This window comes from Penicillium longicatenatum (assembly GCF_028827895.1).
Source record: "Penicillium longicatenatum strain IBT 33135 chromosome Unknown contig_6_segment0_segment0, whole genome shotgun sequence".
Classification (NCBI taxonomy): domain Eukaryota; kingdom Fungi; phylum Ascomycota; class Eurotiomycetes; order Eurotiales; family Aspergillaceae; genus Penicillium; species Penicillium longicatenatum.
In genome coordinates this window covers 1348105-1362475 of record NW_026643123.1, presented here as the reverse complement: position 1 = coordinate 1362475, position 14371 = coordinate 1348105, and the positions used below count along the sequence as shown (strand labels likewise).

The 14371-nt window shown below is 50.3% G+C and overlaps 7 protein-coding genes across 7 annotated transcripts; 3 read left to right on the top strand and 4 right to left on the bottom strand.

Annotated features, from left to right (window-relative positions):
* Positions 1 to 141: 141 nt before the first annotated feature.
* N7484_008714 (dipeptidyl-peptidase III) lies at positions 142 to 2377 on the bottom strand (the record flags this gene model as incomplete). Its single annotated transcript, XM_057119101.1, has 3 exons — positions 142 to 1257; positions 1308 to 2187; positions 2250 to 2377. 3 exons carry the CDS (start codon positions 2375 to 2377, stop codon positions 142 to 144), a joined length of 2124 nt encoding a protein of 707 aa, XP_056968656.1.
* An 827-nt stretch (positions 2378 to 3204) lies between these two features.
* On the bottom strand, positions 3205 to 3743 carry N7484_008713 (putative progesterone binding protein; the record flags this gene model as incomplete). The annotated part of the gene is made up of 3 exons (XM_057119100.1): positions 3205 to 3383; positions 3478 to 3573; positions 3638 to 3743. 3 exons carry the CDS (start codon positions 3741 to 3743, stop codon positions 3205 to 3207), a joined length of 381 nt encoding a protein of 126 aa, XP_056968655.1.
* Positions 3744 to 4399: 656 nt separating this feature from the next.
* Positions 4400 to 4648, top strand: N7484_008712 (uncharacterized protein; the record flags this gene model as incomplete). Its single annotated transcript, XM_057119099.1, has 1 exon — positions 4400 to 4648. The coding sequence occupies one exon, from the start codon at positions 4400 to 4402 to the stop codon at positions 4646 to 4648; it is 249 nt and encodes an 82-aa protein (XP_056968654.1).
* A 143-nt stretch (positions 4649 to 4791) lies between these two features.
* On the bottom strand, positions 4792 to 5322 carry N7484_008711 (uncharacterized protein; the record flags this gene model as incomplete). The annotated part of the gene is made up of 1 exon (XM_057119098.1): positions 4792 to 5322. One exon carries the CDS (start codon positions 5320 to 5322, stop codon positions 4792 to 4794), a length of 531 nt encoding a protein of 176 aa, XP_056968653.1.
* Positions 5323 to 5600: 278 nt separating this feature from the next.
* On the bottom strand, positions 5601 to 6560 carry N7484_008710 (putative JmjC domain protein; the record flags this gene model as incomplete). The annotated part of the gene is made up of 2 exons (XM_057119097.1): positions 5601 to 5621; positions 5673 to 6560. The coding sequence occupies 2 exons, from the start codon at positions 6558 to 6560 to the stop codon at positions 5601 to 5603; spliced, it is 909 nt and encodes a 302-aa protein (XP_056968652.1).
* A 557-nt stretch (positions 6561 to 7117) lies between these two features.
* On the top strand, positions 7118 to 12023 carry N7484_008709 (transcription factor domain-containing protein; the record flags this gene model as incomplete). The annotated part of the gene is made up of 9 exons (XM_057119096.1): positions 7118 to 7335; positions 7390 to 8781; positions 8845 to 9028; positions 9339 to 9475; positions 9656 to 9732; positions 9854 to 9899; positions 9949 to 10693; positions 10750 to 11001; positions 11055 to 12023. The coding sequence occupies 9 exons, from the start codon at positions 7118 to 7120 to the stop codon at positions 12021 to 12023; spliced, it is 4020 nt and encodes a 1339-aa protein (XP_056968651.1).
* An 869-nt stretch (positions 12024 to 12892) lies between these two features.
* On the top strand, positions 12893 to 14011 carry N7484_008708 (casein kinase II subunit beta; the record flags this gene model as incomplete). Its single annotated transcript, XM_057119095.1, has 1 exon — positions 12893 to 14011. The coding sequence occupies one exon, from the start codon at positions 12893 to 12895 to the stop codon at positions 14009 to 14011; it is 1119 nt and encodes a 372-aa protein (XP_056968650.1).
* Between the last annotated feature and the right edge of the window lie 360 nt (positions 14012 to 14371).

The window sequence follows — 14371 nt, the reverse complement described above, 5'->3', positions numbered from 1 at the left end:
TGTTATGCGACTTTATTCCAACATTAATCACTGCACTTTGAGGACGCTACAATAGTCGATGCTAGTATCTTTCACTGGAAATAATTTATTGTTTTAAAGCTTTGACACTGGCCTATGACAGATGTTTATTTACGTTCAGACTTAGACCTTGCGATCAACATAGCTCTGGATCAAGCCCTCGAGAGTCGGCTCATACTCCTTCAATGTGACCTTGTCTCCCTCTAGGATAGTATTTGCCTGCACAAAGACCTTTCGAGGAACCTTATTCTTCATGACAACCTCACGCACCTGTGTTCCCCACCAGCTATCCACAGATGTGATCTCGTCATACAAGGCCTTGCCAGCATCAACATCCGCGGTGCTCTTGTAAACATGAAGTTTCTGCAGGTACTTCTCCACGGCAGGGCGCCCGTGGGTCAAAATCTTAGACCGATCCAGACGGATCTCCAGATCTGACAGATCATCCTTGGTGAACGACAGCTTGACAAAGTCATCGCCCGCAGCGAGGAAAGTGCGGAGGATACTGTACCGGGCTTGCATATGAGCCTGGCCCCACTTTTGAGTCTTTGGATCCCAGAATTCCAATGCAACCAAACCAGCGCGAGCCATTTGAAGGTATGCGGCGAAGAGAACATCACCAGCTTCGCTACTCATATCCTCGACGCCATTGCCGAATCCAAAGATTTTCAGGATCTCAAAATCACATCCGAGCACCATGGCTACACACTCAGCACGGCACTCTTCATACGATCCAGCAATGGCTCCGAACACTGAGCTCCATGTTTGGCCGGGCTTGTACCAGCTCGTCACGGGCTTGTTTGTCACAGGGCTGATCGGCGGGTTGGAGACATCAAAGTTGTATTCACCAGGGGCTGTTTCTTGCAGCAGCTTGCCGGTTCCGTGACCGAGCAGTTCATGAATACCGACCTGAACCTCAAAAGCAGGATCACGGCACCGGCGGTAAACCTCCTGATCCGCCTCGGCAACAAAAGGGATGGGCTCATTGGGGGCTTTGGCACTCAGAACATTACCTAGAGACACGTTCTTGAAGCCCAAGTTCTGGCGGATATCATCGTAGTTAGGCAGATTGATACCAGCAGGAATACCCGACCCAGCGAAGCTTAACACCTCGAGTGAAGTGAAATCCGGGCTAAGGAACTTGTCCTTCTCAAAATCCTTACCCCAGGGTAATTTGGGGATCATGCTCTCGGCACTGTCTACCAGCGCACCGAATGCCCGAGTTCGTTCCATGTTAACCTAGGAGTGTCAGTAAGATACGTCAAAGCAAAAATAGTTGTCATTCTTACCAAAGCGATCAAGCCTTCCCATTCTCCACGAACTCCGTGGGGGTCACGATAGGTCTCCACGAAGCCCAGATTTGTCTCCAAAACAGGCTTCTGGTCTTTCACCCAGATGCGCTGACTCTCCTTGAATGCCTCGATAGATCCCGTACCGAATGTGCGGGCATAAGACTCTAACATTTGCTTCTGGTTCTCGTTCGCCGCGTTGCGCTCTGCCTGTTTGATCGAGTGGGAAATCTTGGCCATCTCCTCCAGATGATCTCCAAACACAAGGCGCACTGTTTTCCCCTTCAGGCTTCCATCAAGCTCAAAACTGTCCTGTTCTCCGAGGTCACGATCTCCAACCGGGGGTCTAGAAATCCCCGATGCTATTAGAAGCTCAAAATCACCCGATGACGTCTTGCGAATTCTTGTGTTCTCCAGAGCCAGGCCCTTCTTCTCCATCAAGTCACCAATAGCGGTAATCTCGTCTTTGGTGATAGTAGGGGAGTCAGGATAATAGGTGGTCATGTGTCCACTCGTGGGGTAACCAAGGTGCATCATAGACTGCTCACTAGTCTCATAGATGCCCCCTCCGGTAGTGTTCGCTTTTTGGAAGGCCGCCTTGGTTTCAGGTGCGATGGATGCCAGCGTCTCCAGAGCAGAGAGTGGCAGACGGGGAATGAACTTGGAGTCACCGAATCCCTTGTAATTACCGCAGTTGCCCAAGAATTGAGCCGCATATTCGAGAAAGAACCGGAGATGCTCATCAGCGACTTGGGTCTTCTGGGCCAAGCTCTTCCAGTCACCATTGCAAGCGTGGTGGAGGGAGAGGATGAGATCGTAGATGGGTTCAGATTCTGGGGAAACCTGACGCAAGGTAACGCGAGTTCCTTCAAATGCCGCTCTGTACAATGCCTCGAGGTTAGCTTAACTCAGCGACTTTCATATTTCGCGCACTGGGCATACCGGCTCATAAAGTGGGCATATTTCCTAAGAGATTCATCCTGGAGAGCATCAAAGTGCGACTTGATTTCCAGTCTGACCACCGAGGGAGGCGAGTCAGCCAGATAGTGCTGTTTGACCTTGTCATCCATGGTGAACTGAGAGAGGTGTGAAGAAGAGAAGTGTTTAGTGTGGGGAACAAACAATCGGTGAGTAGCACGATTGAGGGGTAGCGGAGGTAGACCGGAGCTCCGGCTAAGCGATAAACGCGGCGCAATACCACGTAGCGAGTACATATGGGGAGTTCAAAGGTAAAGGGAGCTATGACATATGGGAAAAGACTGTGTACCAATCATGGTCAGTCTCCACCTTTGCACCCACTCCACGATAACAAAAGCATGTAAAGTCCACTTCAAAATGATTGCGTTCGTCCATCCACGAATGTAAAACAGGCTTGAAATGTACAGAGCTGTAATGCAGTAACTGTAGTTCCAGTGAACCTTTCAAGCGTCCAAGGTTACAAGTTGCGAGGTTTCCGAGGCTGAAGAGGACAGACACCTAGGATATCAGGTGTGAATCTGGTCGGAAGGATATAGTTAGCTTGAGTGACCTCTAGTAACTCACTCTGGGCTACCCTGGGATAGGAAGATGAATAATTACATAAGACCACTGAGCCGATTGTTCTGATCTAGGGTGGAAAAGGTGTATATCTCGGCTCAACTGGAAGGTTATCTTGCATGTTGACATCAATCAATCGAGGTCACAAGGTTGAGAAACCAGGTTTCATTTTGTCTGAAATGCGGCTACTGCATACCAAAGGTGGTCAGTGAGGTGTCCAACACTACGTGAGAATCAATAACCTCCATGATCGTCTGGGTTTCAAATCCGCAATACAACTTCGGGTATATTCATTTTCCATGTAACCAATAAAAGCGAGACTACCCGGAGCACAGGGCAATCGCATACCCCTTTTCTCCATCTAGGTATTCTTCGCGCCCTCCACCTTTCCAACAATGTTGTACCGCTTGCTGAAGAAGGTAAACCACTCCTCCAGCGTGGTCTTATCCTTGTCCTCCAAGTCATACCATTCCGGCACACAGTCTTCAGGCTTCAGGGACGAACGGGCGAGAGCGCGAGAGGCATCCTTGCCAGCGAAAACTAGTGAACAAATATTCCATGTCAGTAGCTGCTCCCTGTTGGAATACCCCACAACCGAGGTAAGATATCATTCGCGAACGACCTGGTCACTCACCCTTGTATTGACCAGCAGATCCGTAGGCTGCGTTGCGTGACACATCAAACACAATTCCCTTGATCGCAACCAGTGTTGGGCGACTGGGATCGGTACCTGCAGTGAAGCGTGAGTTCGGCGTTCGCGTTCGCGAGCTAACGGGAGCGCGGTGGTCTCTTACCGTCGCATTTGGCCAATTCCTCGGTGGAGATGAGGTCGTCCTTTGGTGGGTCCAGCTGGACTGGTACCTTGGGCTCGAAGCGCTTAGATTGAGTGCCTTCGGTCATTTCTGTGGTTTGGAGGGTGTTGAGGTGGACTTTGAATGTCTCCGAGGGATTATAATCGTGGGGCAAGCGGGGCGGGGTTCGGAGCATAACCGACTGCTTACGAACTCGGCCTTGTGATTGCCCAGAGATCAAAGTGGGTTTGGGGTTGAAAGTGGGAGATGTCTGGTTTCTTTTCCTCCGTAATTTGATAGATCTTGGGTATATTCAGACCATTATTCCTGCACGATAGTCGAAAACAACAATGCAAAGTCCTAGACTTCACTATATGTACATTAGCCAGAGAGGCGTAGTTCGTAAAGTATTTAGGGCTTCAAACTCGAAAACTCATCTTTGAGAATCATCATTGTTTAAATGTAGTTGGTGAGAATAAGCGCGATATGTTGCAGTCCGTTGGAACAGCCGACATTCCTCATGACGTCAAGACTAAGAGAAAATAGTCCACAGACCATTTTAGTTTCCTTGCATATTGTACTACAGACGACAAGCAGCTTGCCTAGATAATTGGATGAAAAAGGGACGTGCTAGCATTTAGCCAAACATATGCTTTGGTGGCGAACTGTCTACATCAGATGATACTTTGACGCAATGCTAGGACACCTTTTATATAGGGTTGTTTCCACCTGAACAGACACTTACACAAACCCCTCATCCAAAATATGTCCTCCAAAGAAACGTCATGCTCTCTTCCGCACTGGGATCATCCTCCAGACCCCAACAACCCTCGGAAGAGCTCCACGGACGCCGTTGTCCACCATCTCTATTTTGAAGACAACGACAGCTTCTTTCCTCCTACCTGGATTGGAAAAGATGATGCCTCCCTGCGACGTTCCTCCAAGGATAGTTCAACAAGCCATGGATCCAAAGATGAACACGATGCCACAACGAAGCCAGAGAATCCGAGCTGAATACGAAGGGTCAGATTAAGGCCGGCTTCTCTTAATATCGCTGCCATGTAAAATGTGTTTATTTAATCAAATCGAAGGGCTGAACCAATATGAACACCATCAAATATGCATCTTAGATATCTTACAACCGTCCCACACCCTTATCACTTCTGCTCTTTCTCAGCCTCCGCGGCCTTCAGTGCAGCCAGACGCTGCTTATTCCGCTTGCCCAAAATCCGTAGTGTGTTCTTGCGCTCGATCTCCGTCATCTGCTCCCAGTTTCCAATGCGCGCGAGCGTTCCATCCACATTGACGACCATCGGTCCCAAGTGATCCAAGCTCACTGTGGAACCGCCTTCGGCACTAAGGTCGAGACGTTGTGGTTGGTCGCCGGATTCGATGGAGGGGAGGTAGAGCTGTTCCGAGGGTGGGGAGACATTCTCTTCCGACTGGGACTGAACAGAGTCCTGCTTTGGGGTTTCCGAGTTTGATGACATTGTGTGTGCTTGGCGACTTTGTTCAAAGGTGGCGAGAGGCGAGCACTGGGGAAAGAGGACGTTGTATAGTCTTGAGCTCGAGGTTGAGAGGTGCGTGGTCTTCAGAGCGCCGGTGCTGGGGATTGCCGCGCGGGCAACAAGTGGATTGACAGTTAGGTGAAGAAGGGCAGCGCGATAGGCAGTTCGTGACAGCAGCATGATGGACTTTGGAAGAGTGGATGGCGGAGGTGGAGTTTCCAAGAGGATAAAAAAGCGGGTGGAGCCAAGACGATTCTGGAACTTGCGGGATCTATTTTCATCATTCTACCAACCCGACCATGCACCAGATAGCGAGTAATGCGATGGCTTTACTGTAGACAATTGCGAATAATGCTTTATATAACGGGGTATTAGTAATTGATTCATCTATAATACAATCTACATTGCTTTTCAACTGAAGCACCTGTTCTAGTTAATCATGTCAAAATACAAGTTGTTTATCGGAACCACCAGTTCACCTGAATCCAGCGATTAGCCAAATTCTTTATTATCAGCATTGTTAAACTTACCGAGGCAGTGACACCGTCTCCGACACCCTTGATACTATGCCACCAGCCCTTGGGAATAAAGAGACCATCGCCAACCTCCAGATGTACTTCGTATCTATGCTCGCTTTCTGAACCTACAGAAGCCGAGACACCCCATACCATCTCATCCAACAAAGCTCGCTCCCGACCCTGCATCATCTCCTCGCCTCGAAACGCCGCTGCTTCCTTGCCACCACTTTGACCTAGTTCCCTGCGAACCGCAGAAAACAGCGCTTGTCCCTCTGCCGGAGCAAGAAGTCGCACCACTTTCTGCCCAGCAAGCTGCACAAACAGATTGGGGTTGGGGTCCCGGTGGAGCGGGGTATATGTAGGCGGATGTCCAATCCACACGTTCGTATCGTATACATCTCCCTTTCCAGCTTGTGCAACAATCTGCGGCGTGGGAAAGTCGTCTCGTAGGGCTGGTGGCAGATCCATCAGCTGGCACTGCGCGAGATACAGCCGCGCAGACTGCGGAGACGCCTCCGCTAGGCGCATCCAGTCGAGAAAGATTGTAAGTGGCGCGTGAAACTGCCGGAAGCTCACATCGGTCGTATTCTGTTCTAATGTGCCATTTGGATTAGGGGGTGGAACGGCTTTCTCGGTAAGTTCGAGTGGGACGAACGCGTCGGCCGCATGTGTTCGCAGGTAGTCGTCGTTCAGGCGAGTCGCGGCGGTCGGTGAGAGACGTTGAAACCAGTTCTTCAGTGCGGGAAGGTCGCGGAATTGAGATCGCAGGAGTAATCCAGGCTGCTCTGGCCCGAAGCATTGCCGTTGGAAAGTCTTGACGTGGGCATCTTCGAGGGCGTCTAGGGAACGGTATGGAGAGATTGTCGATGCGGAGAATTTGCGAATAAAGCTTGGGCGCATGGCGTTGAGTGATAATAGCCGACCGGGTTGTTGCAAGGCCCCATTGACGGTTGGCCATGACTGGAGCTTCATTCAGACGATCGCATCCGTGGTAGAAGCCGAGGCCGATGTTGAAGTTGGGGAAGCACGGAAAAGACTACGAATGACTACTCCGCACTCCGCACTCCGCCCCACGCGCGACACTAAACAGGGCCTCCAAAGTACCCCAAAGTAGTTAAATGTTAAATGTCACCCTTTTCACATATGTAGCTTTGAGTTTGAGTGACCAACGCGGATCATCGGTTAAAAAAACCAGTCACGATTCGAATAATGTACGGACCGAGGTTGCCAAGCACTTCCCCTCATGGGGGTTGCACACCTAAGAAACGATGATCTCCCATCAGTTAACCAAGATTCGTAGAATCTTGAACCTATGCGGTTGTAGTGAGTTGCAAGTTGGTGCAACCAGCCCCAGTCAGTGACTCAAAAGGCCGAGCCGCCAAGGGCAATACTACTCCTATCACAACCCCGGAATTGATCCGCAGTTCATCAGACTAGATAGGTTGGAGACCTTCACCATGCCTTCAGCCGCGAGTATTCACAAGCGCCATGCGTACGGCAAAAATGCCCATATGTATTACCCGGTGCTTATTGTCGGGGCCGGAGAGTCAGGAGTAGCCATGGGCTGCCGCATGAAAGAGGTCCTAGGAATAGATCAATTCCGAATTTTTGAACGACAGTCAGGTATTGGAGGCACTTGGTGGATTAATCGGTATCCTGGTGTCGCATGCGATATGTGGGTCCATCTGAATCTACTGTATTGAGTGTTTGTAACTAACACCTGCTTCAGCCCAGCGGCACTGTACTCTTTTTCTTTCTCTCCCAAGAAAGATTGGTCGACTTTGCATCCCCCTGGTGCGGAAATCGCACAGTATCTGGCGGATGTTTGTGAGAAATATCAGATCGTCGACAAGATCCAATTTCACACCGATGTGAAGCAGCTCCGATGGGTGGAGGAGGATGAAGAATGGGAGGTTACACTTTCCCATCTCGTTCCCGGAACCGGTGATCTCTCCTCATATGAACGCGAGCAACTTGCTGCAAAAGAAGGCCAGCATCGTGTATATATCAAAACCGAGATGGTGCGGGCGAAGATCGTTGTGAGCGGCGTGGGAGGCCTAGTTGAGCCCAAGACATGGCCAGATGACATCCCAGGTATTGAGGAATTCCAGGGAGAGGTCATGCATACCGCTAGGTGGAACAGCGATATCGACTTACAGGACAAAGATGTGGTTGTTGTTGGTTCGGGCTGCAGTACAGCACAGGTCATCCCGGTATTGGTGAAGGAAGGTCATGTTCGCTCTATTACACAACTGATGCGAACACCTCCTTGGGTGGAGCCGGACTTACTCCCTCCTACTGCTCTCGCATGGTTTGAGAAGTGGGGTCCGACCCTGACGACCAATGTCCCTGGCCTTGGACTATTTCTGCGCACCTATATTTTCTGGGCGGCTGAGCGAAACTGGTTTTCCATGTTCGCTGACAGCGCCTACGGTCGTTGGAAGAAACCACAGATTGAGAAGAGATTTTTGGATAACATGCGCTCCTGGGCGCCGGAGGAATACCATGAGATCCTTACTCCGAATTATAGCCTTGGGTGCAAGCGCCGCATTATTGACAGTACTTGGTATAAAAGTCTGAATGCGCCAAATGTTGAACTTACAACGCAGCCATTGAGTCGAGTGCATGCGCAGAGTGTCATCTTAGGACCTGGGAATTACTATCCAACCAACACGACCAAGTCAATCGGCGAAACTCGGGAGATACCGGCCGATGTGATCATTCTAGGAAACGGATTCGAAACTAATAAGTGGCTGCATCCAATAAAAGTCATGGGGAAGGAAAAGAAAGATATGGAAGATTACTGGAACGAGCGTGGAGGTGCGCAGGCATATCTCGGAATTGCAATGGATCACTTTCCAAACTTCTTCATGGTCTTTGGTCCAAACACAGCAACGGGCCACACCAGCGTGATCTTTGCCACTGAAAATGCGGTAAACTACTCCTTGAAATTCATCAAACCCATTCTGGACGGTCATATCAGTTCATATGAAGTCAAGGAGGCAGCGGAGCGGTCTTGGGCACAGCAGGTGCAGAATCAACTGCAGAACACAGTCTTCCGGCGTGGCGTGTGCTCAAGCTGGTATAGCACTGCAGATGGATGGAACTCAACCACTTACCCGTGAGTTCAGGAGGCTATTTTCGGGACTATTGCTTGATTCCTAACTTGACTAACGGGGCATAGATACACTCAACTCCACTACTGGTACCGATGTACTTTCCCTGTATGGCGGGATTGGACTGCGAAGCCGACACGGAAAGGCTTGATAGCTCAGCGAACTCGTAGGGCTTTGAGATTATCTGTATTTCTTGGACTCATTGGCGGACTCGTGTGGTTAAGGAAGAAGCCGCAGCATCAACAGCAAGTGGTGCAGGCTCTCCTTGCAGGCAAGAACTGGATTCTATCCAAGTTTTGTTAGAATTTATTTCATTTTTTTTCTAAGTATTAATTAGCTTTTAGCACATATCACAGTTTCTTCCAAGGTTCGATGTTACCATGTCAAAGTTATAGTTGATCTCCATCCAATCATGTCCATATGATAGAGATGAGTCAGCCTGAATCTGGGGAAACGGCAAACCCCGCGAGGAATATCTCCGCACTCCATCCATGCCGGTTCCCCCTAACGCTCTCCCCGGTGTCTCGATTTTCTGCGTGTCATGGCTTCAGAATCGCCTCAGATTGAATCAACACCCCCACAGACGGGTCCCGGTGATCAGGCCACAAGTCCGGTCGCAGATTCGGCCAAGAGAAAGGCGGAACAGGGCAACGGAACTCAGACGCGCGCAAAGCGGAATCGTTACATCTCCATCGCATGGTAAGCAATTGCATGATTGTCTCTTGTCCTGTTCCGCATACATTGTTCGGCATTTGAAGATTGCCGTGGACCGAAGAAGGTTTAGCTGCAGCATCATGCCACCCCGACATTCTATTCCGTTTTGCTGGCTTCTGAGGTGGAGATCGTTCCCTGTAGAGCGCTAACGAATCATGTGTTTAGTAACGAATGCAAGCGTCGCAAGATCAAATGCAATGGACAGGTTCCATGTCAACGATGCGGGCATCTTAATCTGGAATGTGAGAAACCCTCCGAACTAGAACGTACTTGCCATGCGCATACCCTGCTTTGCGCAATGACCAACAGGGCCATATTTCGTGGCAAATCAAGTCCGTCTCACCTTGCTGAAACTGCTCCTAGGTCGATATGCGCCGAACTGCTGTAACAACAACTTTAAAGACTCGGAGTAAGTCGCGGAATCCCGTTCCGAATGTACAATGCTAAGCTCCCCATAGGGAATTTCGGTCAATGGGGTCGCAGATAGCGACACTTCAAGATCAAGTCAATAGTCTTTTCAATAGTCTCAACGACCTCCGAACTCAGAAACCAAGCTTTGAGAGCCCTCACTTCGATCACCTCTCTCGTGATGGCTCCTCTCAATCGGTTTTTACACCTTTGCCTGGCGCGATGCCAAAGGTTCGATCCCGGCATCCACGTTTCCATGGCCCAACGAGCTCAGCATTTAATTTTGACGTTGCCAAGTCAAGCCTTCAAAGTATGGGCATCACGCCGGCGGAGGATGTGATAGCTGATGACTTGACAACTGCACATGTTACGCCGGCCGGCTCGCCGCCTCCACTTATAAGTCCTCATATTCCCACTGTTCATCCGACCAAGGATCCTCTCTGGACCATCCGTCGTGAGGAGACTGTACGTCTATGCAAGGTATATGAAGAAGAAATCGGGATTATGTATCCTTTGGTCGATATTACTACGGTCATCAACCAGGCCAATTTACTATACACATTCATGGAAGCCGCCACACGCACTGGCTTTGCACAACGAGCTTTCCCTGGAGCTGATAGCCTTCATGATGAAAGTTCAATTCTTCTGAAGCTAATCCTCGCGACCACACTCGTTGTGGAAGGGGGCGGACAAAGTGACCTTGGTCAGCGGCTATATCTGAGTATCAAGCCTGTGATTGAATCTAAATTATGGGAGCCTCATGACATCAGAAATATTCAGCTATTTGCCATAGTGGTATGTATGATCCCTCTAAGGGAGCTCTTCGAGCAGTTGTTGACATTGGCGGACAGGCTACCTACCATTTCCACACAGACGACGATGCAATGGCCTACCGACTGATTGGCTTGGCTGCGCGCATGTGCCTGGAGATGGGTTTTCATCGTCGAGAAGCCTTGTTAAAGTCATTTCCAAACGAGGACCAATGGAACGAAGTCACTCGCATCTTTTGGACAGTTTACAGTTTGGATCGACGATGGAGTTTGGGCACCGGATTGCCCTTTGTGATCCAAGATGAGGATATTGATCCTAATCTACCAGAGCCCGTAAGATTTTTTCTGACGCCTTGATAAAAATGTTTCTTTGCTGACTTCGACAGGACGCATCGTTGCCATATTTACGGTGTATGATCTCATATAACCGAATCAGTTCCAAGATTTGGTATTCTGGCCTTGGTTCAGAAGGAACGACAGATATTCGACGTGATGAGATCGGTTACTTGGATTACCAGGTTTTACAGTGGTACAAACAAGTACCAGATGAACTGAAATTCTATCCCGTCGAGTCCCCCAAAAATGGAGAAACTGCAAGTCGTGGCATGAGGCGTCTCAGGATTCTGCTGTACTTGCGAATGAACCAGCTACGAATTCTGATTTATCGTCCAGTGCTCCACTCTGCGGCGAGTATTGCAGAGGACCGAGGCCATGCTCAGACCGTGGTGGATATTGCAAAGGACACCGTTCGAGTGCTTACACGTTTGAACCAGATGTCTGATATATATCGTACCCAGCAGATCACCTTTAACTACTTCCTTGTTGCTGCACTAGCGGTACTGTTCCTTGCTGTGTGCCATGCACCTGCCGACTTCAACCGACAGGTGCGGGACGAGTTCTACATGGCTTTGAATTTGATCAATGGGTTCAGTACCAAATCATTTGTATCCAAACGGCTATGGAAGACCATTAGAGGTCTTCGTATGATTGGAGAGAAACTGGGAGTTCTGGCCCGTCCATTTGGCACTGATTCTAATGATCCCCATTCTACCGCAGCGGTGGCCATGGCAGGCCTTGCCGGGCATTCGATCGATGACCTGGCTGCCTATGGGCCAATGAATGGAATTGACGAGCTTGGGAACAGCCCGTTGAATGGCGTGCAGATGAGCCATGAGCTGACACATCTATTTGAGGCAGTTGGTTCATTTGGCAGCTTCATGCCTAGCACCAGTGGCCCCGAAGGCATTAATGGATTCGTTGGGACAGATGGAGAGATCCAGAATACCGGTGAAGGACTTTCTGGGATTCTTGGTGGCGAGGAGGAGTTTTCTCGTATCCTTCGTGACTTGTTCTGATAGCATATGAGTAAGGAAATCTAAAAGTAACCCTTGTGTCTAAACATATTATTTGCAGTTATGCGGGAAAATCTGCCGCTTGATATTGCAACCGGAGTCCGTGTCTAGGTACTTCACGTGATCATAATGTCCCACTGCGCGCTTTTCACCTCTATGATGCCATCCCACCTTTGCTCCTGGATTTGAGAATCGCTTTATGCAAATCATCGTGGTTGCGGTGGTCTCCCCTGCATTATTCTGATCCGTGCGGTCTTCCACCGCCCCACGATTTCCGAACCGAAGCTAGCGTCCTAGCGTGACTTCAGAAGACCTCACAAAGCACCGCCTTTGACGTGGGCTCATGTCATTGATGAACAGTGTCCCCATCGCTGTCTTCATATTCCCTGGTGAGTGATCCGGGCGATCTTCTGATTGTAGCTCTGAGTTGATGGGGAACTGATAAGATTTTGGTGGGGCTAGCCTGAGATACGACGTTCTCGACTTCGCACAACCTCCCCTCCCGCAAATTGTCATGAACGTTGAACTTCTCCACTGAGACAACCCTCACCTTTCTTTCTGTTGACATCCGAACGGCAATCTGGGAACTTCAGCTTCCCCATTTTCTCGGTGATCTGGATCGCTCGAGTCTTTTCTTGAAAGCGAAGTCTCCGTTGCCCCCACGTTGATCCTCCCGCGGCCGCTATACCCAACCCCCTCGCAATTCGCGTGCCAGGGTTGCTGTGTCGTCGTCGCCCTTCTCCCGCATATCGCATAATCTCGGCAACGTGTCGAGAGAGACAGGTTCGGCGTTGGCCGACGGCCTGGACAGGCTGGATCTGAGTCAACTGTCAGAATCAACTCTTTCCTCTTCCGCGTCCGCTTCGTTCGATATGTCGTCGTCGGAAGGCGCGCCGGAGTCGTGGATCTCCTCCTTCTGCTCGCTTATGGGCCACGAGTTCTTCGCTGAGGTGTCAGAGGATTTCATTGAGGATGACTTCAACCTAACAGGCCTGCAGTCGCAGGTGCCCATGTACAAGGAAGCGCTGGAGATGATTCTTGACGTGGAGCCCGAGGACGAGGAGGACGAAGAAGATGAAGAGGAGGAGGAAGAGGATGATGAGGTTTTGGGCGAAGACCGACCGGTCGGGTACCGCAGAGCTAGTGACCGTCGACACGCCCGCGTCGCGAGCGATCTTAGTGTGATTGAGAGCTCCGCCGAGCTACTGTACGGTCTCATTCACCAGCGGTACATCACCTCGCGACCAGGTATTCAACAGATGCTGGAAAAGTATGAAATGCAGCACTTTGGCGTCTGCCCGCGCGTCAACTGTGGCGGATGCAAGGTCTTGCCCGTGGGCCGATATGATACCCCAGGTCAAGAAACGGTGAAGCTCTTCTGTCCTGGCTGCATGGACATCTACACCCCACCCAACAGCCGCTTCCACTCCGTTGACGGGGCTTTCTTCGGCACAACATTTGGATGTCTGTTCTTCATGACATTCCCCGATCTGGGTATCGGACCACGCTTAGATGCCTCCTTCTCCACCGTGCCACGAACTCCCACACAGACCGGAAATCGCACGCAACCCTCTCAACCAGAGCTCGACTCACCTTCGCCCGAGAACCAGCCACTAGAGATCAATGGCGTCCGCACAGACAGCTTCTGCCCCGGTCTTGGGCGTGGTAAGGTGTACGACCCCAGAATCTACGGATTCAAGGTCTCGGAAGCCTCGCGCGTGGGCCCACGCATGAAGTGGCTTCGAATGAAGCCCAGAGACGTCTATGAGCTAGACGAGGTTATGCAACACGAGGAAATGGGCTCCTTCCCCGAGCCCAAGTCCGGCTCGGGCCAATCCCGGGGGGACAAGGATGGAGATATGGACATGAAGAACGGACAATCCCAGGAGGCATCAATCGCAAATCGGAAAAAGGCACCCATGCGACGACGACGAGTGGGGGATGCTACCCCCTCTGACCGGATGAGTGTTCAGGGGGCAGAGATTGGCTGAGTGAAAAATATCTTCCCAGATATCATGCCGGGGCCACTATTTACCCAAGTCACAGATGTTCCGGCTGAGACGGTGCGAGATATCCTACAAGCTTAGCTTTTCATTTTGAAGTCATTTTTTTCTTGAATGGGACGGTTTATGTTACTTGAATACTGCGGTCACTCTTCAGTCCCCTGCATCTTTTTCTTATCCCCCCTACGGTTTCCCGACTCATAAGGCACAAATTTAAGCTTTAATCTTCATCCCGGCTTCGCAGATCTCATGTTCTTGTGCCATGTTGGGTGAAGGCAATGTAGTAAGCAGGCTTTGGAGAATTCAAGTACAAGTGGCACTTATCCTGGGTTCTGGTAGCTGAGTCAT